Source organism: Haliotis rubra, unplaced genomic scaffold (assembly GCF_003918875.1).
Source record: "Haliotis rubra isolate DU_JTF1 unplaced genomic scaffold, ASM391887v1 Scf111, whole genome shotgun sequence".
Classification (NCBI taxonomy): domain Eukaryota; kingdom Metazoa; phylum Mollusca; class Gastropoda; order Lepetellida; family Haliotidae; genus Haliotis; species Haliotis rubra.
Window position 1 is genome coordinate 992,900 of NW_025765015.1, and position 25,721 is coordinate 1,018,620.

At 41.1% G+C, this 25,721-nt stretch overlaps 3 protein-coding genes across 12 annotated transcripts in view; all 3 read left to right on the forward strand.

Moving 5' to 3' along the window:
- The first annotated feature begins 2,945 nt into the window (after positions 1 to 2,945).
- LOC124287974 (DNA-binding protein P3A2-like) lies at positions 2,946 to 18,292 on the forward strand. 4 transcript variants are annotated; one of them, XM_046724489.1, is made up of 10 exons: positions 2,946 to 3,050; positions 7,041 to 7,237; positions 8,039 to 8,153; positions 9,155 to 9,290; positions 11,228 to 11,374; positions 11,757 to 11,915; positions 13,512 to 13,722; positions 13,826 to 13,875; positions 16,751 to 16,994; positions 17,580 to 18,292. In XM_046724489.1, exons 2-10 carry the CDS (start codon positions 7,066 to 7,068, stop codon positions 17,765 to 17,767), a joined length of 1,422 nt encoding a protein of 473 aa, XP_046580445.1. In that variant the 5' UTR covers positions 2,946 to 3,050; positions 7,041 to 7,065; the 3' UTR covers positions 17,768 to 18,292. The 4 variants fall into 4 exon arrangements, with proteins under 4 accessions (XP_046580445.1, XP_046580461.1, XP_046580437.1 ...); XM_046724505.1 differs by having other exon boundaries at positions 16,754 to 16,994; XM_046724481.1 differs by lacking the exon at positions 13,826 to 13,875 and having other exon boundaries at positions 13,512 to 13,772.
- A 397-nt stretch (positions 18,293 to 18,689) lies between these two features.
- LOC124288002 lies at positions 18,690 to 20,784 on the forward strand. Of its 5 annotated transcripts, XR_006901357.1 has the most exons (4): positions 18,690 to 19,550; positions 19,641 to 19,986; positions 20,085 to 20,407; positions 20,461 to 20,784. XR_006901357.1 is itself a non-coding variant. In XM_046724528.1 (3 exons), exons 1-3 carry the CDS (start codon positions 19,583 to 19,585, stop codon positions 20,319 to 20,321), a joined length of 588 nt encoding a protein of 195 aa, XP_046580484.1. In that variant the 5' UTR covers positions 18,690 to 19,582; the 3' UTR covers positions 20,322 to 20,784. The 5 variants fall into 5 exon arrangements, 4 of the variants coding, with proteins under 4 accessions (XP_046580484.1, XP_046580473.1, XP_046580502.1 ...); XM_046724528.1 differs by having other exon boundaries at positions 18,690 to 19,587; positions 20,085 to 20,784; XM_046724517.1 differs by having other exon boundaries at positions 20,085 to 20,784.
- A 4,393-nt stretch (positions 20,785 to 25,177) lies between these two features.
- LOC124288026 (striatin-interacting protein 1 homolog) overlaps positions 25,178 to 25,721 on the forward strand; it is a 59,106-nt gene continuing 58,562 nt past the window's right edge. For all 3 annotated transcript variants that reach the window (XM_046724575.1, XM_046724594.1, XM_046724584.1), the window contains exon 1: positions 25,178 to 25,296. In XM_046724575.1, coding sequence (XP_046580531.1) covers positions 25,216 to 25,296 — 81 coding nt within the window. In that variant the 5' untranslated portion in view covers positions 25,178 to 25,215. The remainder of the gene's footprint in view (positions 25,297 to 25,721) is intronic.

The window sequence follows — 25,721 nt, forward strand, 5'->3', positions numbered from 1 at the left end:
GTTTTGAGATTTCCAGTATTTCCAGATTTCCGTTTGTCAGAGCACGCTGTACGACAGAGCACGCTGCACGACGGATTTGCAAGGATTAGGAGCGTATCGATGTATCGATGCAGAAAACATATGGTCGATCATATCGTAGCAAGAAAACTCACGATGTGCCCCTGAACACGATGTATGGTTTCACCTCCGGCCTATATATGGCAATTTTAGTTCGTACTGAGACCAGTTTGAGCAGACCTGGTCACTCTGGTATAATATATTCGTGTGTCAGAGACAAAACAAGAACGAAATCACTCCTACTAGAAGATATAAAACACTGCGGGAGAACAGCTACATAGTGTTATATACCAACAATCAATAAAATAACAGTCAGACTACTTAACTTTTAGGGCTGGTTTCCATTTTGTTCTCTCAACACAGTCTAGCACGGCATGTTCTTGTATCCACCGCTCTATAAGACTTAAACCTAGCTTAGTCTTGCATAGACAAACACTCTCTCTATATCTATCTTACACTTTTGAGGTTGTCAGAAATCGCGGTAAGCGAAACACTTCAGAAAGTGTCTCATTGTCTCGAGTACCATATGCATATGATTACAATGACTGCTAAAAGCGAGATATCATTACCTCATATACCATTAATGAGCACTAGGGTCAAGGCAAAGTTGAGTGAGAGGATTCATCAAGTGATTTCCGTCTTCGAATCTTTAAGTAGGCCCTACAGAATTTTACACACATAAATGAGGCACACTAAGTTTATATGACGGTTCGAGTTACCGTTTTCCCAGATGACATGCACTGATACGACAAAAGGTTGTGTCACCTTACGTTTTTAATCTTGAAAACGGTTTTAACTTTGAGAATGTATACGTTCTCTCTGAATCCGGCGTGACAGACTTAGCTCCCATTTCGTAATCTGTCTAACACAACCCGGAGAGTCTATGGGAAAGAAGTAATTGTTTTCGAATAGGTTGTCAAAACTATTTCTGATTCAAAGTGTTACAAAATGAATTGTCTGCCACAACAAAATACATTGATGCAAATATAGTATTATAGGTTATAAGTTTCATTTTTTTAAGAATAGGTGTTTTTTCAGCTGTACTGGAAAACAAATAGTCTCCATACAAACTCGTTGCTCAAAGTTAGACAACTTCTTTGAGTGGCATTTTTAGAAGTTGGACATTCAGATAAGGACACATTTTATGGATGAACAACTTCTTTATTCAGCTGATGCGACGTTTCGATACAGATTCTTGCATCGTTGTCAAGAAGGTATACCTGAATAAAGAAGTTGTTCATCCATAAAGTTTCTCCTTATCCAAAGTTAGACATCCAGAAACCTTGATGGTTAATGTCCGGGTTTGCCTTGATCCATCCTCGATAATCTCCAGGGTATACGTATAGTGGAGAGTGATCGTAATGTATACCCTAGAGATTATCGAGGATGGCTTTGATCATGCTTAGAGGTTTGTCAGCACAATGTTCACACCTTTTAATCAAATAGTTAAACGTCTGCATCAGTTCGGGCTTTCCTCACGCATTACGCTGACACGACATGATATAACTGGAATACCGTTCACAGTGCATGGCGTCAACCCAACTTACTTCCTGGCGTACCTGACTACTTCTCCAGAACCTGCCTCCGTCAGACTTCCCACAGGAAGACTGAGTGAGTTTAGTTTTACGCCGCTTTTAGCAATATATATACTACTCACACTTTGCTAAGGATCACAAAAAATTCACAACTTTACTTTAACGTAGATTCATAATTTGAAATTGTATCCTTTTAAAACTGGATAAATAATAAAATGGTAACCCCTCTTTAGGCAGACAGACACTTTATTCTAACCTTATGCACTTGATACATGAGTAACCATAAACATGGTTTTCATGGCACCAATCAACCATTTTGCAGATCATGGAACGGGTCACTGAGAAATAAACAACACATGTCAATAGCAGGTATGGGGTTCATAAGATGCAATGACATACTGAAACCTAGGATCCATGCTTACAATAAGCTTATCTATTTAAACCAAATTTGACCACACATAGTTTTCTGTTGAATCAATTATTTGATCCTGAGCAAAGCGTGAATAGTATAATATTTCAGCAATATCACAGCGATCGAGTGACATCAGAAATGGGCTGCACACTGTACTCATACTCGGCGTGATCTTCACGGGTCAAATGAGTCTAGAATCAAGATTCTTTTATTCTCCATCAAGACCACCAAGGTGGTATAAGAGTGAAGTACAGGGTATAATACATACAGCATGGTGAGCTGGCACTACATATAATAATTGATACAACAAACATTATACAATTTGATACTACAGAGGAAGAGAAAGGATATGACACTGTTGTTGCTTTAATATTTATAATTTTTGCAAGGAATTTCAGTTCTTTTCCTTTGACGTGATATATAGGTTGGGTAAACTTTTTGGACATATGTATCAACCGTATTTGCTCGAATAAAGGCCCCGACTATATTACTTCCACACTATTCACTACATGGTGCTTATTCGCAATGATAATAATATTTAGGGAGAATCCCGAGCTATAACAACCCGATGTTTATCTGATGTCAAGCATTTACTTGAGGAAGAAGGGAAAATTCTCTCCAACATCGGTGGCTAATGCATTTCAGTGTGAAGACAAGGAGTGTTATTTAAAAGTAAAAAAAATAAATTCTTGTCCATTTCTTCTAGGCTAAACGCAGAATTTACCTATCAATTAATCGTCCCACGAATGCATCTTGTAAGGCAGTGATGCCTATATCAACTGTTACAAGCACGTACTGACAGCCGTTATGAAAATACTTATCATCCAATTCGCCGAAAGCATGCATTCATTACTGAATACCTTCAACGAGTTACAACTCAAGGCGTTCAAATGGCCCGCCAATTTTCATTAGACAACGACAGGTGGCGCTAATTCATCATCGCTGAAACTCCCTCCCTTGCTCAAACGATACCTAAAAATGAACCAATCTGCGCATATGGCCTAAATATTTGAGTGAATTTAAGCTAGGTTTTCAGACTATCTATGGTGAGTATAAGATATATAAGTAGATCTGGAGTAAAAACAATCATTTATTCGTATTTCTCATCTCTCAGAACGGGTAAACAACAGCGAGATTGGTTGCTATCCTCTTTGAAAGGAGGGCACTGTCAACAGTGTTCCATTGTTCTCTATTGGAAGACCGCCATTTTGTGAGTTGACAATTCACTTTTCGATGTTGTACTAGTAGTCACTGTGTCAGGTCGTCGAAACGAAATGTCGTAGGAGTGGATTGTTAGTTCAGCTGCTGTCTTGGCCATAAAATCGCATGTTTCCGCGGCCTCCTATTACACAACAGACTGTGTTGAAACTTGGATGGCAATATCCTTGCGCGCGCAGGTTCATGTACAGCGCAGTCGCAAATGTGTATCTGTCAAATTTCGTCTACAGATGAACCGTTCTGCGCATTGAGTGCGAACTATAATGCCAGCCACAATGTATATATGCAATATAATTAAATCTTAACAGAACGTCCAGCGATTCCAAATGTAAATACACACAACGAATTTTTATGGTCTTTACCGAATGCTCCAAACGCGAAAATCATCAATTTACAAACTACATTGCATTTGCTTGTTTTGCTTTAAAAAGATCCCAAGTCAGAACAGGCAAAACTCTTGTTTTATTGGCACTGCACCAGATATACCATTTGTCAAATGCATGGGGGTAGGGCAAATGTTTAAGTAAATATATATAACTGTTAATAGAACTCAGTGCTAATTTTGTTAATTTATACCAAACAATAAACTCTGCCCTAGATAACCACTATAATGTAGAGGAGTTCCCTAGATCTACTTAAAGACAGAAATTTAAACATCCACATACTAAAATATTCATATTGTTTTTCTTGTTTGTAAAATCATGTTGTGCAGATGTTATATACATATAATGGTTTGCAGGTAAATAAAGAGCAAACAAGAACAATTTAAGTCTGGGGTGAACATCTCAAAATATCAACTCAGGAGTAATTCTGAATATCTATATAGATGCAAATCAATAAACTAAGTGTTAAATATGATCTAGGCTGATCGACTAACTGTTTTCAAATTGAATGTTCTTCTGTCTGATACTCATGGTCTGTATCCATATATAGTATCATGTTAATAAATTATCTATTCACTGATGATGCAATTCACAATGACATCCCTGTTTTACTGCAAAATGCATCAATGAGAAAATAGAAGTGACATTGCCTTCGGCACTTTTTAAATACACTATTCCTTAAATTGTGTACTGCAATCAAGAGATTCTAACCTAACTTTCCTTCGAGATTATGTCTGTCTTGCAATGACTCAGTGATCTGTCTTGGAACCATGAAGATCTGGGTTAGAATTGTCTCCAGCAACCCATACCTGTCATTGGTGTTAATTCAAGGTGTTTTGTAATTGATCACTACAAAGTGCATGTACATGGTATATAGTAATGAACAAATATTAACTGTCATTAAGACTGTAACCATGTATACTTGTATGGTGGATCTTTGCATTCTCTTCCAATGAAATCTTCAGTATCTTGTAAAATTGGCATGTTAAAGGACATTAACTCATGAAGTCCTTCATCATTTCTTGTCATAAGCTCTCTGTATCTTTTTGGCAGGTTACCTTCTTTTAACACTCACAAACCTGATTCAAGTGCTATATTACTAAGTGCATTATACTATTATCTTGATGTAACCAACCCTGAATTAATATTACACAATAAACAAGAAGTAAGTATCCACGAGACTGCCTCAGTGGTGTAGTGGTTAGAGCGTCCACCCGGAGAGCGGAAGGTCGCGGGTTCAATCCCTGACCGCGTCATACCAAAAGACGTTACAATATGGTACTTGTTGGTCCCTGCCTGGCACTCAGCATTAATGGGTACATCAAGGACTGGTCGGCTCGGAGTCAGTATAATGTGTCTGAGTGGGGTATTCATGCTTCACTGAATGGTAGTCTCTGTTATCTGTGGACTTTGCCCTGAATACCAAGTCGCAGCCTGGGAGAAAGCCTTTGCTGGAGCAACCAGCATGGAGAATGATTAGTCTCTCTCCTTTCCTTAGAGGCAGCTTTCTACGTGATCCCTTATCACCCCCATCGGGTACCCAATGACTGCTGGCAGTGTGCGAGGCATTGACCCAGGTCTCGTCCAAGTACACTGGCTCGAACCCTTCCTCGCGCTTCTTCTTTATAACCCTGAGAAAATTATTTCTCAAGCAAACGATATCAGGGCATTCACAGAGTACTGACCTATTCTCCCATGAAATTTTCTTATAACGATACCCGAAAGAGTGTAAGAGTCGCCAGAGTGTGTACTTTGATACTCTGAGGTTGTGTTCTTGCTTCAAAGGCTTTTTTAAAATTTTCACAAGGAAGGTTAGCGATTGAATTATACTGAGTGCCACTGCCTGACCTCTCCCTGATCAAACATTTATCGGATGCTCTTGATCAACACACATACACTGTGCAAGAAGAGTGGGTGAACAATCTCCAGGCCACAATTTTTAATCTGGTTCCATGGGGCAATGATGTCAGGCAGTTCTTGACTTTTATGGGCCAGTACAAGATATTGATAACAGATGACCTTCACCTTGACACGTTTCATGTGTGCCATTATAAACAATGGTCAGGGACAATAATATTGTGCAATTTGAACATTCTATTATGATCTGTTGATTTTTTTATGTAATACATTAAGTAAACACCTTAAAAGCACTTTTGTGTTTCTTGTTTTTTGCAGAGTGTATACGAGTAGGTGCCCAGCAAGCTATGTTGGTTGTAAGTGATGACATATGATGGTATGGGTGGTGAGACTTTGTGACTTGGTTGATTTGCATGACACCATAGTCTGACAGTGTTACTCATACCAATCACTTGATTGTCTGCTCCATTTAACCAGTAGACATTGTTTTCTCTCCTTCCCTCTGAATGGTGGTTAGAGCATCTGGGTGAAAAGCAAAACTTTAGTGGCTCAGTTCTCTGTAGTGGTGGTCCGATAAATTGAAATAATCGACGATTGGACGCAGTGACTAAACAACCAAGCAATCGATCATGTTTTCTCATAATCCAACACAAACAATTCTGGAACACTTGTTTTCATTAACAAAATATTTCACAAGGCTGATTTTGTCTGTTACATTTCATAAGCCCAACAAACTCGTTCCAAGTCATGATTGAATTTATCTTAAAGACTCCAAGAAATTTATGTTCGTAACATACAAGTTATCATTTAAAGATGTGAAATTTTGCCAAAAAAAACCCCAAAGAACTACATGTTTGTTCCTTATTTTATAAATAAAACTAACCAATTATTTTCGATGATTGATCGGTTATAATGAAGCAATCATCAATTATGAGATTTTAACCAATTCCCAACACTAGTTCTCTGCCGTGTGATATCACAAGATACTAAGAGATAGTGAATAAGATAAGGAGAAACTTAATGGATGAACAACTTCTTTATTCAGGTGATGCGACATTTCGATACAGATTCTTGTATCGTTGTCAGACGTTTCAATACAGATTCTTGTATCGTTGTCAATTAAGAATCTATTGAAATGTCGCATCACCTGAATAAAGAGGTTGTTCATCCATAAAGTTTCTCTTTATCCCACCTGGCTTTAGTTTGGACTAGCAGCCACACGGATCCATATCATAAACAGGGATGAGAATTTTCCACAGATCCGCGGATTTAGTTGCGCTGAATCGTCTAGACCTGCGGCCCCCAAGACCCCCGGGCCATTTTCCTCTTTTTTCACTCATGCCCATCCTCATCGCTGCATTAAGTAAGTGAAGTAGTTACATGATACTTGTTTCATGTGAGGGCAATGGGTGCAGTGGTGAAATTAGACATAAGTCATCTGTAATTCAAAATAGTGAGCAAAGCATGAAGCTTTAGAATTTGTCACAATACCTTTAACAGTACACAAACTTCCATGAGATTGGGCTAGTTTCTATCCCTGAAATGTTTTTTAAAGTGGTTTTGTGAATGTTCCGGCAGGTGAGCGAACCCACCTGAAGTCACCATGAATATCAACACTCAGAATCTGGCGGGTACCATTACCATCAACCCAGCCCACATCACCTCCGACATGATGAGTGATGGTATGAGTGGCCCCAGCTCCCCAGAGAGTGAAGCGTTTGACCCCACAGACCTCCTCACAGCCGACGAAGTCACATCTCAACTTGCAGCCTCGGGTTTGTACTTTCACATAGTTCAACCAGATCGTCCGCATCTGTAATACCCAAACAAATAAGGGCTGGCTGATCCACTAGTGAAACATTGAAGACATAAGGAATGTTTTGTTTAATCAGACAACAATACCACTCCTCGCATCATGAGCAGTCAAGCCTACATTACTTTGTAATGTTCAGCTCACTTTGCACTGTCAATGTTGTTTTTTTATGGAAGGTGGAAAATGAGTTAGCTGATCTTGCAAATATCAGGAATCAGTTACAAAACACACCCAGTTTTCTTGTCAGCGAGGCAACTCTTGTTTTGTGTGGTACTGAAATGTCCAGTGGCTGTGATAGTGTTGGCAAGGCACTGGCTCGAGTTGGCAGTGACTGGGGTGTGCTAGGACATTAACACACAGACTTATAGAAGTTGAGGTGGCTGTCGGAGATAGTGTAGATTGCTTTAGTTGCATAGCATGCAGTCGCTAGATCACTGAAATACAAGCAATGACATTACAACTCTACAAAAATACTGATCACATCACACATGGTGTTCTCTCTGTGTCACTGTTGCCCTGCTTCTTGAATTATCATGGTTATGGTGTTGGTAGGATATGGTGACAGTAACAGTTGTTTCAATAGTGTACAGTGTGCATTGTTGTAGGCAGGACAACGTTTTCAGTTTGGTTTAGCAAACATGAGGTATCATTCAGGAAGCGTCCCCATCATCCCCAGTGAGTTGTCCTAGCGTTGGTTGCTCGTGAGGGCTCCCAATGAAATGATGGACAGGATGCCTCACCCATGAGTTTTACTTTCTCGCAGGCACAGTTGGGATCGCTGCAGCAGCTGCCATAGCAACTGGTAAGAAACGAAAACGACCGCACATGTTCGAGACCAACCCTTCCAACAGGAAAAGACAGCAAACTAGATTACTTAGGTAAGTGCATGTTCACCATAGTTATACTATGTCCAAAGTTGAGTAAATCAGTGAAAAAACATGCTCATGATGTCTATCACTGGATTGCCTCATCCAGACTAAGCTATTTACAGACAGTCTTCATATTGCTGAAATATGCGATTTAATACATGTTTAATACTCATTGTTATCAGCACTGATAGCATCCAAGTTTCTTCATGAAGTTTGACACCTGTGAAGGTCCGGGTTAGAATGAACCTTCAGTAACCCATGCTTGTCGCAAGAGGCGACTAACAGGATTGGGTGGTCAGACACTCGCTGGCTTGGTTACACATGTCATCGGTTCCCAATTGCGCAGATCGATGCTTATGCTGCTGATTACTGGATTGTCTGACTCAATTATTTACAGACCGCCGCCATATAGCTGGAATGTTGCTGAGTGCAGCGTAAAACTAAACTCACTAACTCATGAAGTTTGAACTTGATTTTCACAATTTAGCTGCCACAGCAGTGATACTAAAAAAAAACTGTCTTTGGCCATTTCTGCTGAAAATGAACTGTAATTATCTAGGACTAGGGAAGCTGAATGTTTTCATGCTTAATTCTCCTTAAGATGGGTCAGATTTTGTTCAGATCATTAGGATTTTGCAGTGCCTTTTCTTAAAAATAATTGAACATTATATATACGTCATTAGAAAAACTATTTTCCTTTGAAAGTTTGTGAATCTCAGAGTTAAAACTACACGATGGCATTTTTTTTCTATAGTAGATTATATTTTGCAGATAGAGATACATTGTAGGTAGTAACAGGAAGTTGTTTCATACTCTGTTAGTACCTTTGTCCTCAGTATGTACCCGGTATGTAGAAAATGTTTTAGTAGTTCTGCTGACAGCGGTTGTGTTTATGCTGATATCTCAGACTGTTGACGTCTCAGGTGGGCTACTGTAATGTGGCACTATTTTTGGCTTAATGTTTCAAATGGCTGTAATTAGGTGTTCATGTGAAAAATGTTACTTGCCAGGAAGCTGAAGATGGCCATCGAGGAGTTCACAACACGAGTAGGTCAGCAGGCGGTCATTGTCTGCTGTACCCCTGGCAAAGGGACCAAGTCAGTCCAGTCCTTCAAAGTGTTTGGCTCTCAGCCTCTTGAAAGTGTGGTGAGCTGCCTTCCCATCTCATATACTCATCACAGACGCTCATCACAGACACTTATCACAGATGCTCACCGCAGATGCTCGCCACAGATACTCACCACGGACGCTCATCACAGATGCTCATCACAGACGCTCACCACAGATACTCACCACAGATGCTCATCACAGATACTCAGCACTCATCACACACATTCATCACAGACTCATCACAGATACTCACCACAGATGCTCATCACAGATACTCACCACAGATGCTCATCACAGATACTCAGCACTCATCACACACACTCATCACAGACTCACCACAGATGCTCATCACAGACTCTCACTGTCACTCATTACACTCGTCACAGACACTCACCACAGACGCTCACCACAGTCACTCGTCACAGACACTCTCAACAGATACTCATCACAGACGCTCGTCACAGACGCTCATCACAGACGCTCGTCACAGACACTCGTCACAGACGCTCGTCACAGACGCTCATCACAGACGCTCGTCACAGACACTCATCACAGACGCTCGTCATAGACGCTCGGCACAGACACTCGTCACAGACGCTCGTCACAGACACTCGTCACAGACTCTCCACAGATACTCACCACAGTCACTCATTACAGACGCTTGTAACAGTCTCTCATCACAGACGCTTGTCACAGACACTCACCACAGATACTCACCAGTCACTCGTCACAGACTCTCATCACAGACGCTTGTCACAGACACTCACCACAGCTACTCACCAGTCACTCGTCACAGTCTCTCATCACAGACGCTTGTCACAGACACTCACCACAGATACTCACCAGTCACTCGTCACAGACTCTCATCACAGACACTCACCACACTCATCACAGACACTCACCACAGATACTCACCAGTCACTCGTCACAGACTCTCATCACAGACACTCACCACACTCGTCCCAGACTCTCACCACAGATACTCATCACAGACACTCACCACAGACACTCACCACAGATACTCACCAGTCACTCGTCAAAGACGCTCATCACAGACACTCATCACAGATACTCATCACAGATACTCATCACAGACACTCACCACAGATACTCACCAGTCACTCGTCACAGACGCTCATCACAGACACTCACCACAGATACTCACCAGTCACTCGTCACAGACGCTCATCACAGACACTCACCACAGATACTCACCAGTCACTCGTCACAGACGCTCATCACAGACACTCACCACAGATACTTGTCACAGTCTCTCATCACAGAGGCTTGTCACAGACACTCACCACAGATACTCATCACAGACACTCACCACAGATATTCACCACAGACTCATCACAGATGCTCATCACAGACGCTCTCCACAGACACTCACCACAGATATTCATCACAGATACTCACCACAGACACTCACCACAGACGCTCACCACAGACACTCATCACAGACGCTCTCCACAGTCACTCATCACAGACGCTCGTCGCAGACACTCGTCGCAGACGTCACAGATACTTGTCACAGACACTCGTCACAGACACTCACCATAGATACTCACCAGTCACTCGTCACAGACTCTCACCACAGATACTCATCACAGACACTCACCACAGATATTCACCACAGACTCATCACAGATGCTCATTACAGACGCTCTCCACAGACACTCACCACAGATATTCATCACAGATACTCACCACAGACACTCACCACAGACGCTCATCACAGACGCTCTCCACAGTCACTCATCACAGACGCTCGTCACAGACACTCGTCACAGATACTTGTCACAGACACTCGTCACAGACGCTCACCATAGATACTCACCACTTAACTTTTTATGACACATTGTCAAAGTTCAAATGTCCATGGTTGGAAAAGACATTTCACTGATAATACTAGATGTTGATGTATTTTTATATTATCTGCAGAGAAAGGACAAACTATATTTATGTTTCAGATGCGTAACTGTCGCAACATGATTCTCCAGGACCTGGAGACAGCCCTGGCTGAGCAGGTTATGCCACAGATGGAGAATTCCAGCATGCATGACTTACCTCCCTTGTGTATTGATGGCATCCCGACTCCAGTTGATAAAATGACTCAGGTAGAGACTACGCCTGGGAATTCTAACATATAGTACACACCTTATATCCTGTTCCCATCACATGGGCCGACTTATATGTGTTATCAATAAGAGGATTGGTTGGTTAGAATGAGCTGGCTGGTTGTGTGTCATCATACACTGATAACATGGACATTTGCTCATGCTATCCATCACAGGATTCGCTTGACTTATTTCCCCTCCGAGATAAAAGTGGAAACTTCCTACTGAGCATGATATTACATTCATTCATGCTGCATTATCTAGACACACATTGATGAATGCTTGAAAGTAATATACTGCTTCAAACATATGTTTCGTATTATGGTCAAACTGTATCATGAACAAACTGTACACTTGTGAAACTGTGTTTGTTGTGCCCCAGGCGCAGCTGCGAGCATTCATCCCACTCATGCTCAAGTACTCGACCGGTCGGGGCAAGCCCGGGTGGGGTAAGCCGGAACACCGCCCGATGTGGTGGCCAGAGGATCTACCCTGGGCTAATGTCCGCAGTGATGCTCGCACAGAGGAACAGAAGCAGAAGGTATGAAACTGTCAGTTGTAGGTGGAAGGTCAGATTTACAGGTTCTGTTGATCAATACAAACCAGCAATACCGTAAAGTATTAAAGCAGGTATTTTTAGTGAACCAAGTGGTTATGTTTATGTTGTGAGCAGTGAAACAATCTATACCAGGATGGGTGTGTATCTCATGATCGTGTACTGCATTTTTCCACCAGCAGTTTCTGGAAAGTTTGCTCGTGTCAACTATGAAATGAGATGGGATTGATTAATGATTTGTCAGAATTTGATAATTGTTACTGTCACAGGTTCAATCTTTCATACAATGTATAGCACAGCACCCCTGGCACATTTCACAATTTGTTTCCCTAACAGCTTGCCATACAGATGAGCTTGCTGCCAGCTGGTACATCCTGGGCTCTGGCACATGCTGCTCCTGCAGTCTGTGCACTCAGGTGATATAAAAGCTGCATGTGCCATGTGCCTGGCACACACCATGCTGGCAGTGGCAGCCCTGTACGTAATTTCCTAATTTCAGGTATGCAAGTTTGTTTGAATTGTTTATATTAAAACAATGTCTCATTTTAAGTCAGATGTAATCATGTACTCAAGTAACTATGTTTAATAATGGTTTAGTAACCATTAACTTTCATAATTGTTTCTATTTAGTAAGTATGTAAATGTCACAATAGTTTTACTTTATCATATTAATTTATAATTACACACACCATGCTGGCAGTGGCAGCCCTGTACGTAATTTCCTAATTACAGGTTTATGGCACGCTCGTGTTTGTACCCCAAAATGACAAATGGCAGAATAAAGACATTGGACACCAGCCCAGTGGTCGTGTTTTAAACCTGTGACATTACTGCCAGCGATTTCAGGGCCGTAGTTAACTTTTCTTAATAAAGGGGGCACTATCAGTATTAAAAGAGTGTTATATCAATATTTTGATGCATAAAAAGTAATCTGTAAAAAAAATCTAGGGGGGCAGCTGCCTAGCCGGTCTAACTACGGCCCTGGATTTTAATGTTGATTGTTCACAGGTTATTGACCTGAGGAGATTTCTTTCAAAGGCCTTTTTCACATGTCCTTGCGGGACTCTTTTAGACCCTATGATGAAAAGGGAAAGATCATTGTTGCTGTTCCTTGTATTGCATTAAGTGTATGGAACTAAATGCCTTAATATCAGGACTGGTGCCGCTATTGAGTGTGTTGTTACATTTAGATACCTTCATGTTAGGGTGCCATATTAGCCTTTTGTATTTGTCTATTTGAAAAAGATGAGGTCTAAATCTTTATTTTAATGTTAGAAGAGACTTGCACCATTATCACAAGTATGTCTTAAAAATCTGATGTATTTCAATGCAGTGTGTTTTGATAATCACACAGACAAGAGGGCCTAGATTTTCGAAGCTCTCTCAGCACTAAGATAGTCGGAAGTTAATGTTAATGTATGGTACTTACGACTATCTTAGCGCTAAGAGAGCTTCGAAAATCTAGGCCCAGGACTACCCTCTTTTGACTCAGCCATAATTGCTTTCACACAATGGGGATGTATTACATGCACTTGCACTGTTCCATGTGTACATGATAGTTATGTTTGTTTTCTGTTTCAGGTTTCTTGGACTGAGGCCCTCCGCACAATTGTTAAAAATTGTTACAAAAACCATGGCCGTGAAGATCTGCTTCATATCTTCAATGATGAAGGAACATCCGTTCAGCAAGCTCAGCCCCAGTATGCTGCAGCCATGAATGGGACCCTGCTTCAGACTGTCAACAACCCTGACGGTTCTGTGTCCATCATACAGATAGACACAACCACTCCAGGCAGTGTCGTCACTCTGCCTGATGGGACACAGGCCACTGTTGTACATGCGGTAAGTCAGCTCACAATGACCCTGATAGTTTACCATCCACACAACCAATCCAGGCAGTGTCGTCACTCTGCCTGATGGAACACAGGCCACTGTTGTACATGCGGTAAGTCAGCTCACACTGACCCTGATAGTTTACCATCCACACAGTCAACATATGTTCTGCTCATCGGAGCATATTTTACTCATAATGTTTACCTCTGTTGGTCATAGTTGCAATAACATGTTCAAGCCTATTAACAATAGTCTTCAGTGTATGTCTGTGTATGACACCTCTGTTTATGTCGCCTCTGTGCATGATATTTCAGTGTATGTTGCCTCAATGCATGATATCTCAGTGTATGTCTGTGTATGACACCTCTGTGTATGTCACTCTATGCATGATATCTCAGAGTATGTCACTCTATGCATGATATATTAGTGTATGTCTGGATGACACCCCTGTGTATGTCACTCTATGCATGATATCTTAGTGTATGTCTGTGTATGACATCTGTGTATGTCACCTCTGTGTATGACACCCTGTGTATGTCACTCTATGCATGATATCTCAGTGTATGTCTGTGTATGACACCTCTGTGTATGTCACTCTATGCATGATATCTCAGTGTATGTCTGTGTATGTCACTCTATGCATGGGGTAGCCTAGTGGAATATGCTCTATCATGAGACCAGTGTCCCCACATGTGTATGTCAGTGATGCATGATATCCCAGTGTATGTCTGTATGTGTCCTCTATGCATGATATCTCAGTGCTGTCTGTGTATGACACAAAAAGCTCACTCTATGCATGATATCTCAGTGTATGTCTGTGTATGACATGTCTGTGTATGTCACTCTATGCATGATATCTAAGTGTATGTCTGTGTATGTCACTCTATGCATGATATCTCAGTGTATGTCTGTGTATGTCACTCTATGCATGATATCTCAGTGTATGTCTGTGTATGACACCCCTGTGTATGTCACTCTATGCATGATATCTCAGTGTATGTCTGTATGACACCCCTGTGTATGTCACTCTATGCATGATATCTCAGTGTATGTCTGTGTATGACACCTCTGTGTATGTCACTCTATGCATGATATCTCAGTGTATGTCTGTGTATGACACCTCTGTGTATGTCACTCTATGCATGATATCTCAGTGTATGTCTGTGTATGACACCTCTGTGTATGTCACTCTATGCATGATATCTCAGTGTATGTCTGTGTATGACACCCCTGTGTATGTCACTCTATGCATGATATCTCAGTGTATGTCTGTGTATGACACCTCTGTGTATGTCACTCTATGCATGATATCTCAGTGTATGTCTGTGTATGACACCTCTGTGTATGACACCTCTGTGTATGTCACTCTATGCATGATATCTCAGTGTATGTCTGTGTATGACATGATATCCCTGTATGTATGTGTATCACTCTCTGTGCATGATATCTCTGATATGACTCAGTGTATGTCTGTGTATGACACCTCTGTGTATGTATGTCCTCTATGCATGATATCTCAGTGTATGTCTGTGTATGACACCTCTGTGTATGTCTGTGCATGACACCTCTGTGTATGTCTGTGTATGACACCTCTGTGTATGTCTGTGTATGATCTCAGTGTATGTCTGTGTATGACACCTCTGTGTATGTCACTCTATGCATGATATCTCAGTGTATGTCTGTGTATGACACCTCAGTGTATGTCTGTGTATGACACCTCTGTGTATGTGCATGATATCTGTATGACACCTCTGTGTATGTCTGTGTATGACACCTCTGTGTATGTGTGTATGTGTATGACACCTCTGTGTATGTCTGTGTATGACACCTCTCTGTCTATGTATGTCTGTGTATGACACCTCTGTGTATGTCTGTGTATGACACCTCTGTGTATGTCTGTGTATGATATCTCTCTGTGTATGTCTGTGTATGACACCTCTGTGTATGTCTGTGTATGACACCTCTGTGTATGTCTGTGTATGACACTCTGTGTATGTCTGTGTATGACACCTCTGTGTATGTCTGTGTATGACACCTCTGTGTATGTCTGTGTATGACACCTCTGTGTATGTCTGTGTATGAAATCTCTGTGTATGTCTGTGTATGACACCTCTGTGTATGTCTGTGTATGACACCTCTGTGTATGTCTGTGTATGACACCCCTGTGTATGTCTGTGTATGACACCTCTGTGTATGTCTGTGTATGACACCTCTGTGTATGTCTGTGTATGACAGTCTCTGTGTATGTCTGTGTATGACACCTGTGTATGTGTATGTCTGTGTATGACACCTCTGTGTATGTCTGTGTATGACACCTCTGTGTATGTCTGTGTATGACACCTCTGTCTGTGTATGACACCTCTGTGTATGTCTGTGTATGACACCTCTGTGTATGTCTGTGTATGACACCTGTGTATGTCTGTGTATGACACCTCTGTGTATGTCTGTGTATGACACCTCTGTGTATGTCTGTGTATGACACCTCTGTGTATGTCTGTGTATGCATGACACCTCTGTGTATGTCTGTGTATGACACCTCTGTGTATGTCTGTGTATGACACCTCTGTGTATGTCTGTGTATGACACCTCTGTGTATGTCTGTGTATGACACCTCTGTGTATGTCTGTGTATGACACCTCTGTGTATGTCTGTCTGTGTATGACACCTCTGTGTATGTCTGTGTATGACACCTCTGTGTATGTCTGTGTATGACACCTCTGTGTATGTCACTGTATGCATGATATCTGTGTATGTCTGTGTATGAAGTCTCATGTCTGTGTATGTCACCTCTATGTATGATACCTCTGTGTATGTCTGTGTATGACACCTCTGTGTATTTCTGTGTATGACACCTCTTTGTATGTCTGTGTATGACACCTCTGTGTATCTCTGTGTATGACATCTCTGTGTATCTCTGTGCATGATGTCTCTGTAAGTACTATTCAATAAGAGTAGCTGATTCCAAATTAAGATTGTTTCTTCTGCAGCAGGTTCACAACAGTCAACAGCAACAGCAACAACAGCAGCAGCAACAGCAGGAGACAGCTCAAGCAGTCCACACACTTGCTGATGGCTCCATCGCTCAGGGAGACCAAGTCCATATGAACTCTCTCAGTCTGGATATGGCAGACAGTCACACCCAGCAGGCTGTTGCTCTTCACGGGGCTGCACTCGGACAGGATCATCAGCTGGTGCTTACTGGAGACACAAATCTTTGTGCTACAGATTCAGGTTAGGCACCTATATTTAGAATTTGCCTCTAACCAGTTCTAAGACAAGTGTGGTCAGTTGTTTTCGTTGGTTTGGTTTTTTTGGGGGGGGTTACATAAGTTTGTCAAGCAGTTACGGAAATAATTTCATAATTCCAAGCACGTAGTGAACATATCCAGTACTTATGTAATATATACCCTCTATATAAGGCTTCCATTAAATTTTGTAGAAAATACTTGGAATCTGTTCAAACTATGCCTTTGACCTGTCCAATCTCATTTATAGTATTCTTCAAATGGACATTGAGGGCAAGGAGTTATGTTTTTGATGATATCATGCAACTGATTGCTACAACCCACACCATACCATGCTGTGTCACTGAGCTGTGGAATTGACTGTAGTTTGGAAAACAGTGTTGGTGTAATTGTTTATTGATCAATATTTACCATAATTCAAAGTTGTGACTACCCATTTTAATTTCATGAACACACTAAGAATGTTGTTCTGGTTTTCGTGTTTATGTTCCCATTGGGGTCCCAGGTTAGTATAGGCCTCTCCAGCCTTGATGGTTACATCAGATTTTGACAAATACCTTGTTTGTTGCAGGTGTTGTGACTATTCCAGTGTCCCTGTACCAGTTGGTGCATCCCAATGTAAACCTACCAGGACCCCAGCTAACTGCTGCCCAGTCACAACCAGGCATGCATGTCACCATGTCCACATGTAAAGACACATCCGGCATGTCACTCCAGCCAGTAGAGGTCATGTCGGTCAGTCAGACAGGAGACACATGACCAGTCAGATGGCAGTGATGCATACAGTCTCGTACAAGTGCTGGAACACCTTGTCCCTTCTGAAACAGTGACATTTCACAAACCAGTCTGTGGTCCTCCGCTGTGTACAGATGGAACAGTGCTGGAACACCTTGTCCCTTCTGAAATAGTGACATTTTTCAAACAAGCCTGTGGTCCTCCCATGTGTACAGATGGAACATGGATATGTGATGGCCTGCCCAACAAGACAGCCTTGTGTTATATTTCCGTGGATACTGCACCCCACTGGTTGTGAATATATACTCTGGATAGCCCAATGACAGCTCAGAACTGATAATATGATTGACTGGAATGACTGTATTGTTTTCCTTTCAACGCACAGGGACCATGTTTCATGTTACAGCAGTATGTGCTTTCTGGTTCAGTTTCCAGCAGGGATACAGTTAAAACAGCTTGTATATACTGTAAATCATGAAATTATTGCGAGCATTTTATTAATGTGTCTGTACTCTTCTCGCATTATTATAATGACGCATTTCAGTCTGACAATGTCTACTTTTGAGAATTTATTAAAAGACAGAAAACGTAAATCTGTTTACACTACACATTACACCAATACAGGTCACTTCCTCATTAAAGGTATCTCAAACCACATGTAATTATCACTGGTTACAATCACTGGTCATTGTTTAAAGTCACTCAAGAGCATCAGCCAGACCGGACATTCTTCAGCCAATTGTTTTTTGTACCTTGGTAAATGACTTATATCTTTCAAGTCGGATTACGTTTATAAGACAAATAGTAGTAAGCAATCACTTGATCAAACTGGCAGCGTAATCAAAACATCGTCAGCTCATTTCTATTCATTGCTTAACAAGCTCAATTCAGGTTATTTGGTAAATAACAAGTGTGAAAAGAAAAAGAACTACACCAAAGATTCGGGTGTCACATTTTATCATCAACACAAGATTCCTAAGCTCGCATTAATTTCGTGACGCATTTTAGACTATATCCCTTGCACTCGCATTAAATTCGTGACGCATTAATTTCTTGATTTACAGTAGTCAGTAGAACCACACTTTTCAGCATTTATGTCCTGTCTCTGCTGCACGTCTTTGTTCATTTCCCACCTATAAGTGTCTTGTTTTTAAGATTTTGATCTCCTAGTTATTGAAGATTTACATGTAATATCACCATTCAAGGGCCATATCCCCCCTAGATGTTTTGCTAAGGGATCACATTACAGTGAGGTTACCCATACTGGGATAAATATGATAACAAGATGGGCTAAGGACAGTGGTGAGTTTCAGATGTCACTGCAAGTGTTGTATTTGTTTTAAAAAGATAATATCATTTTAGGAAGATCCAAGAATAATGTTGAGACAAGTGAATGAATATTATGCGATGACATTTAGAATCTTGCATCCTGTTTCTGATGATCCGCCTTGAACAATATGCATGTTAAACTCCTCAAATCATTTGGCTCACTGACTGGTACATTACTCAATACATTTGATATGTCAAATTGCTTTCTTTCAGTTTGTGATGGTAAAATGTGTTCAGCCTGCTTGATTTCCATTTACAAGTTGAAAGCAAGTCAGACTTCCAAGTTTGGCTCCTACACATGCTACCTGGATGATGTATGATAACAGCATGAGGCTGGGGTAGGCAGAAGTCTTTCAACAATGGTCTTGTGGTTTATTGCTGGGATGCACCTGACTATTGCTGTAGCAGCATGTACTGAGGATGCAGTGATGAGTCTGGCTATTACTGCTGCAGCATGTACTGAGGATGCAGGGATGAGGCTGGCTATTGCTACAGCAGCATGTACTGAGGATGCATTGATGAGTCTGGCTGTTACTGCTGCAGCATGTACTTAGGATGCATTGATGAGTCTGGCTATTGCTGCTGCAGCATGTACTGAGGATGCAGTGATGAGTCTGGCTATTGCTGCTGCAGCATGTACTGAGGATGCAGAGATGCATCTGGCTATTGCTGCAGCAGATTGTACTGAGGATGCAGAGATCCACCTGACTATTGCTGTGGTAGCATGTACTGAGGATGCAGTGATGCACCTGACTATTGCTGCGGCAGCGTGTACTGAGGATGCAGTGATGCACCTGACTATTGCTGCAGCAGCGTGTACTGAGGATGCTGTGATGCACCTGACTATTGCTGCAGCAGCGTGTACTGAGGATGCAGAGATGCACCTGACTATTGCTGCAGCAGCGTGTACTGAGGATGCTGTGATGCACCTGACTATTGCTGCAGCAGCGTGTACTGAGGATGCTGTGATGCACTATTGCTGCAGCTATTGTAGCTGTGATGCTGTACTGAGGATGCAGAGATGCACCTGACTATTGCTGCAGCAGCGTGTACTGAGGATGCAGAGATGCACCTGACTATTGCTGCAGCAGCGTGTACTGAGGATGCAGTGATGCACCTGACTATTGCTGCAGCAGCGTGTACTGAGGATGCTGTGATGCACCTGACTATTGCTGCAGCAGCGTGTACTGAGGATGCTGTGATGCACCTGACTATTGCTGCGCAGCAGCGTGTACTGAGGATGCTGTGATGCACCTGACTATTGCTGCAGCAGCGTGTACTGAGGATGCAGAGATGCATCTGGCTATTGCTGCAGCAGCGTGTACTGAGGATGCAGAGATGCACCTGGCTATTGCTGCTGCAGCGTGTCCTGAGAATGCAGGGATGAGTCTGGCTATTGCTGCAGCAGCGTGCACTGAGGATGCAGTGATGTGTCTGGCTCATATGATAACCATACACAAATGTATGGTGGGACATGAACTGTTCACCTCATCTCCAGATTCAAATGCAATATGGCTGTTCCATGACTTGGGTCAGGTGTTAGTGTACCAGAACTTTGTCTGTGAACTATTCGGTCTGCCATTGGTGTACTTAATGTGATGTTAACATATCCAGTAGCTACTTCATATCACATTGTAAGTTATTCCAACAAATGACTATTCCACTGCTTACAGTGTGATTGTAAATATATAATAAACTTGTTATATTATCAAGTTCATCAGTTTGTCTTTTTATTAGTTGACTTTTAAATACACCAGCAACATGAGACGATAAGCTTCCGGAAATGACTACAACATGGCACTACATCAGGCTTCTCAGCATTGGTTGTGGCAGAGATTAGAGTAGGATCCGTAAAAACACCATCCTCCAATTCAAGCATAATGTTCATATCTAAATCCTTGTGTGTTCAAAACATATGAGTCGGTGCTATTAACCATTTCGAACTGATCTGATATCTGTCGATTATCCACTTTCTGTTGATGCCAGTTTGGATTGGAGTTCAGGACACCCTTCTTCAATCTATGTGGATTCAGGAGTCAAGGATCCATTAGCACATCAGCCTCACCAAAATGAATGAATGATGTGTGAGTGAGTAATTTGGGTTTAACACCGATCTGAACAGTATTCCAATTATATCACGGCATATGGGAACAATGAACGAATGACATCCGGTGCATCGGAAGTGAGGCAGCTCTCGGAGGTTTACTATTTAGGTGAAACCCGCGAGTACGGTACCGTGCTGACAAACGTAGAAACCCAACCGGGGCGATGAATACAAGTTTACCAGTATACCTTAGCATTTACAGATTCAAAACGTGAACAATGATAAATGTTAATTTCTTTGTTTGTGAAGGTCGTGAACAATCTGTGCAAATGATCGTCAGCAGATATGACAAGGGTAATTCTTTGGGGTTTTTGTTTTGTTTTGTTTGTTTTGTTTATCGCAGCATATTACCGTGGTGCCATTTACACCATCTTGAAATTTTTACCGAAACCCAAAAGTCTCAGACAGCGGCAGCTTATTGCAGGATTTAGTTTGTGTTCGCAGAACAGGAAATACTGAGCAGGTTCAGCTAAGCCGTGTCACCATGTTTGTCTTCTATACTAGTAGCACAACATTTTCAAAACAACAGTCGGGCGGAGAACTGGCACATGTGGTTCAAGCAATGAGAAAGTGTCCGACAATATGTACATACATACATACATACATACATACATACATACATACATACATACACACACACACACACACACACACACACACACACACACACACACACACAGAGACATACATACATACATACATACATACATACATACTAACATTTGTATAGCGCCGATATCCAGCTCAGCTCAGCTGCTCAAAGGCGCTTTGTTTTTCCCTCGTTCACTGGATGTCAATCTCAACGGCACATCGTATTGTCAACCTCAACTCCCTTGGGAGCATACAACTCTTGCAGCCACTAGGCGCACCGAGGTATTGTGGCATTCCCATCCTTACGAGGTACCCATTCACAGCTGGGTGGACTGGGACACATAGTCACAGTACTTTGTCCATGTTCACTGCACGTTGCTGTACCCGCAACTGGGTGTTTGCACGTATTCATGTGGCCACCATCTGGTCATATACCAACGGATTCGTGGGTTCTTTAAGTGCACATGGTTGTGTACTGTACACTAGGGGTTGTGACAACACTGAAAGAGTCTGCACACAAAGTTGACTCCAAGGTTTTTACACCCGGTCACAGGTGTAACCAACCTTCACAATTAACGTCCGTCCTTAAGCCCGAAGCCGACTAAAAACCACTAGGACCCACAGCTTTTGTTTCCCCAATAACTAAGAGTATTATTTCCATATTAAAATATAGGGCCTACACATTCTGATCAGGGTCCTTAGGGCCTGCAGCTTTTAAGGTTAAAGGCAAACACTGTATGTAACATTTTATTTGGTTGTGTTTACATTTATCCAGTAAAATTCATCTATAATGAGTGATTCAGGATTGTTGAAAGGATTGGATTATTTGAAATCCGACATTGATATTTAGGACACTCTGTATATCATCATGGGTGATCTGAATGCGAGGACTGGGAACCTGAGAGACTATATTCTATGCGACGATGATAAATACATACCGATTTTCGTATATACATCTCTGTATACGGAATGCATCTCTGATAGTTTTCAAACACCTAGGAAAAGCAAAGATAACATTGTGAATTCTTATGGTACAGATGTGGTAGACCTCTGTTGCTCGTTCAATGTTCACATGCTGAATGGCCGATGTGAATCTGATCCTAATGGTGATATGTCATGTTTTATTGCTGGTGGCACCAGCCTTTTTGAATTATTGCCTATGTTCCGCGGATCTGTTTGATATAGATCATGACTATCAGACTATCACCCGATGTGAATCGGACCATCTGCCGATTGTATTAACCTCTCAAACGGAAACACCACGTGACAAAGTTGACGTGAATGACAATGAAGAAATTCCTGTTAAATGGAAAGATGAAAAGATAAACGGTTATTCGGGTAGTCTCACATGTGAACTGGTGACCATGACTTCACAAGCGATGTTCTAAGGAGTGTAGACGACCCTGTCTCCAAACTAACTTCCTGTATATAAGCCGTAGTGCAGAACATTGTGGTGTGAGAGTCCATGGGGGTTTGTCCTCTCAACCTCGTAGTGCTGGCTGGTCAGACGAGGAGTGTAGGTTCTTGAAACACCTTAAATATTCAAACTTGGACATGTTTAGGAAAACTGGCATCTCTTTATGTTGGACTGAATTTCGTTTTTTAAGAAACTCGTATCGTCATCTATGTCGTCAGAAGAAAGAACGAGACGAGGAGGAACATGGTGTCTAGCAGCTGTTGTAAATCCAGAGCATTTTGGAGTCATATTAAACAACTGACAAAACAAAAAAGCAGCACATCAAACTCTATATCAGCGACTGAATGGGTGGCATATTTTAGAACTGATTTCAATACCATAAGTACCAGGACATTGATCAAAAACATCTCAGTAAAGCTGATCAGTTTGTGAAAGAACTTGTAGGGCTTGTAATGATCATGACGTTACTACTTATTAAACAGTGAAATATCAAATGTTTAAATTCGTCATGGTTTTGAACAATCTCAGTGTTGGGAAGGCACCAAGACCTGATGCAGTTACACCTGAGATGATTAAATGTTGTAAATCTGAACTCTTACTTTCACGTGTTGTTTAATGCTATACTTACTAGTGGTATATTTCCCGTGGAATGGACAAAGGCATTAGTGGTACCATTACACAAAAGAGGAAAAGCCTCAGAAGTTAATACTTATAGAGGCATAACACTTACTGACATTATGAGTAAGGTATTTACATCTATTTTGAATAAGAGATTAACACCGTTTTGTTCTTTGTATGAACAGCTGCCAGAATCACAAGCAGAATTTAGAGCTGGTTACAGCACTTTGGATAACATTTTTGTTAGTCAGGCTTTTTGATGAATGTTACCATATCCCAGTTGCCTATATCAATGCTCATGCAGTTGATCACTGGATTGTCTGGTCCAGGCTCGATTATTTACAGCTGGAATATTGCTGTGTGTGGCATTTAACAACAAACAAAAACTTATCGGCTACAAGTTAGTGAAGTTGCTTTAATAAATTTACTATTTCAGTTAATATTCTTCATGGAGTCAATCAATGCACAATGCCTATTTTTATTACAGTTTCTCATTGTTCCAAATGATGAACATGCTGCTATCTGCAGCTCGAATACTAGGCAGGAGTTCCCCGTTCAAATCCTAATATACCATGTACATTATGTATTACTTATAGTAATGAAACATAGACAATGTATCAGTTTTGTAATGTTTTGGGTGTCGCTGGGGTTCTATTTAAATAAGATAAGATAATTCCTTTATTATCCCAAGGGAAATTTGGTTTGCCTTTTTGGATATTTGATTCTCATAATAACTGATGATACTTTCGATAAGAAGCCCAATAATTTAGCAACAGTGTTTTTGAGAGTTTGTTTTTATTCAGAACAGACAGGTTTCAGAACCAACTCAAGAAATTAAATGTTATGACACTTTGAATAAAGGTTCCGTAAAATAACATCATGATAGTTTGGTCAATTTTAAAATGTTTGAACTTCCACAACAAATGCAAACCTTGCTGTCCCTTCTTCTACATGTTCTCAGTGTTTTTATTCCAGGAGAGTTTGGAATCTAAGACAGTACCCAAATAGTTGTATTCAGTTAATCTTTCTATCTCGTTATCTTCAATACTTACAGCATTTATTGTTGACTTAGTTTTTCTAAAATCTTTGATAATTTCTTTGGGTTTTTTTCTCTTTTTTTCGCTCTGACATTCAAACATAAAATGTTTGTCAAAGATGTCTGGATATATGTTCAACATTTTGTATTCTTGTTTGAAGAAGAAAAAACATTGATCTACCTTTCTTTTTAAAATCATATATCTAAACAAACCACAAACTTTGTGTAGTTTATTGTATAATCGTATTGAAGCCAAGATACCATTGCAATGATATTGATTTACAACACACACTGCCTTTAACTGTCCGTCTTTAGTGGTGAGCCACTTACAAAGTACATGAGTTGTTTCCCCTTGATTTGAGCGACACCATCCAAAGATGGAGGTGGGCTTGGCAGGGAAAAGAACTGGAGTGCCAAAGTTGAGAGAGCTGTTGCGGCGACAGCGGAGAGATTCTGAGGTATTTCTTATTTACATACATTTATTCTGCACATTGTCCATCTTTATCAAGCATATTTAATGACCATACGTGACGTATCCTTTCGAGACTTCTGTCAAAACACGACAGATCCGTTGAATGTCAAATACAGTGATCAGAATGGAAAAACATTCAGACCCCGGTAAGAGTTCCTTACGTACCCCCACCTAATTTTCAGCTATAAACTATAGACCAAACTATAGTGTTTGCTCATCACAAAAATAGGCGGGGGTTACGTAAAGAACTATTTCCAGACAATTCATTAACTCATGCGAATTATTACTCCTGTTAGTGTTGCATTGGTTGGAACTGTCAATGCCTGAGTGATGGTATCCATCACAAAGTTTTCACAACCCATAGACATGCAATAATCAAAGCCATCCGCCATAATTGAATTGTGTTTACTA

What these genes read in the sequence shown, in the direction of transcription:
- LOC124287974 (XM_046724481.1), top strand. Translation starts at nt 7,066, where the DNA reads ATGAATATCAACACTCAGAATCTGGCGGGTACCATTACCATCAACCCA. An exon ending in CAGCAAACTAGATTACTTAG is followed by an intron (nt 8,154 to 9,154) that starts GTAAGTGCATGT and finishes GTTACTTGCCAG; the next exon opens with GAAGCTGAAGATGGCCATCG. An exon ending in TCTTTGTGCTACAGATTCAG is followed by an intron (nt 16,995 to 17,579) that starts GTTAGGCACCTA and finishes TGTTTGTTGCAG; the next exon opens with GTGTTGTGACTATTCCAGTG.
- LOC124288002 (XM_046724517.1), top strand. Translation starts at nt 19,432, where the DNA reads ATGGTCTTGTGGTTTATTGCTGGGATGCACCTGACTATTGCTGTAGCA. An exon ending in ACTGAGGATGCAGGGATGAG is followed by an intron (nt 19,551 to 19,640) that starts GCTGGCTATTGC and finishes TGCATTGATGAG; the next exon opens with TCTGGCTATTGCTGCTGCAG. An exon ending in CTGCAGCAGCGTGTACTGAG is followed by an intron (nt 19,987 to 20,084) that starts GATGCTGTGATG and finishes TGCTGTACTGAG; the next exon opens with GATGCAGAGATGCACCTGAC.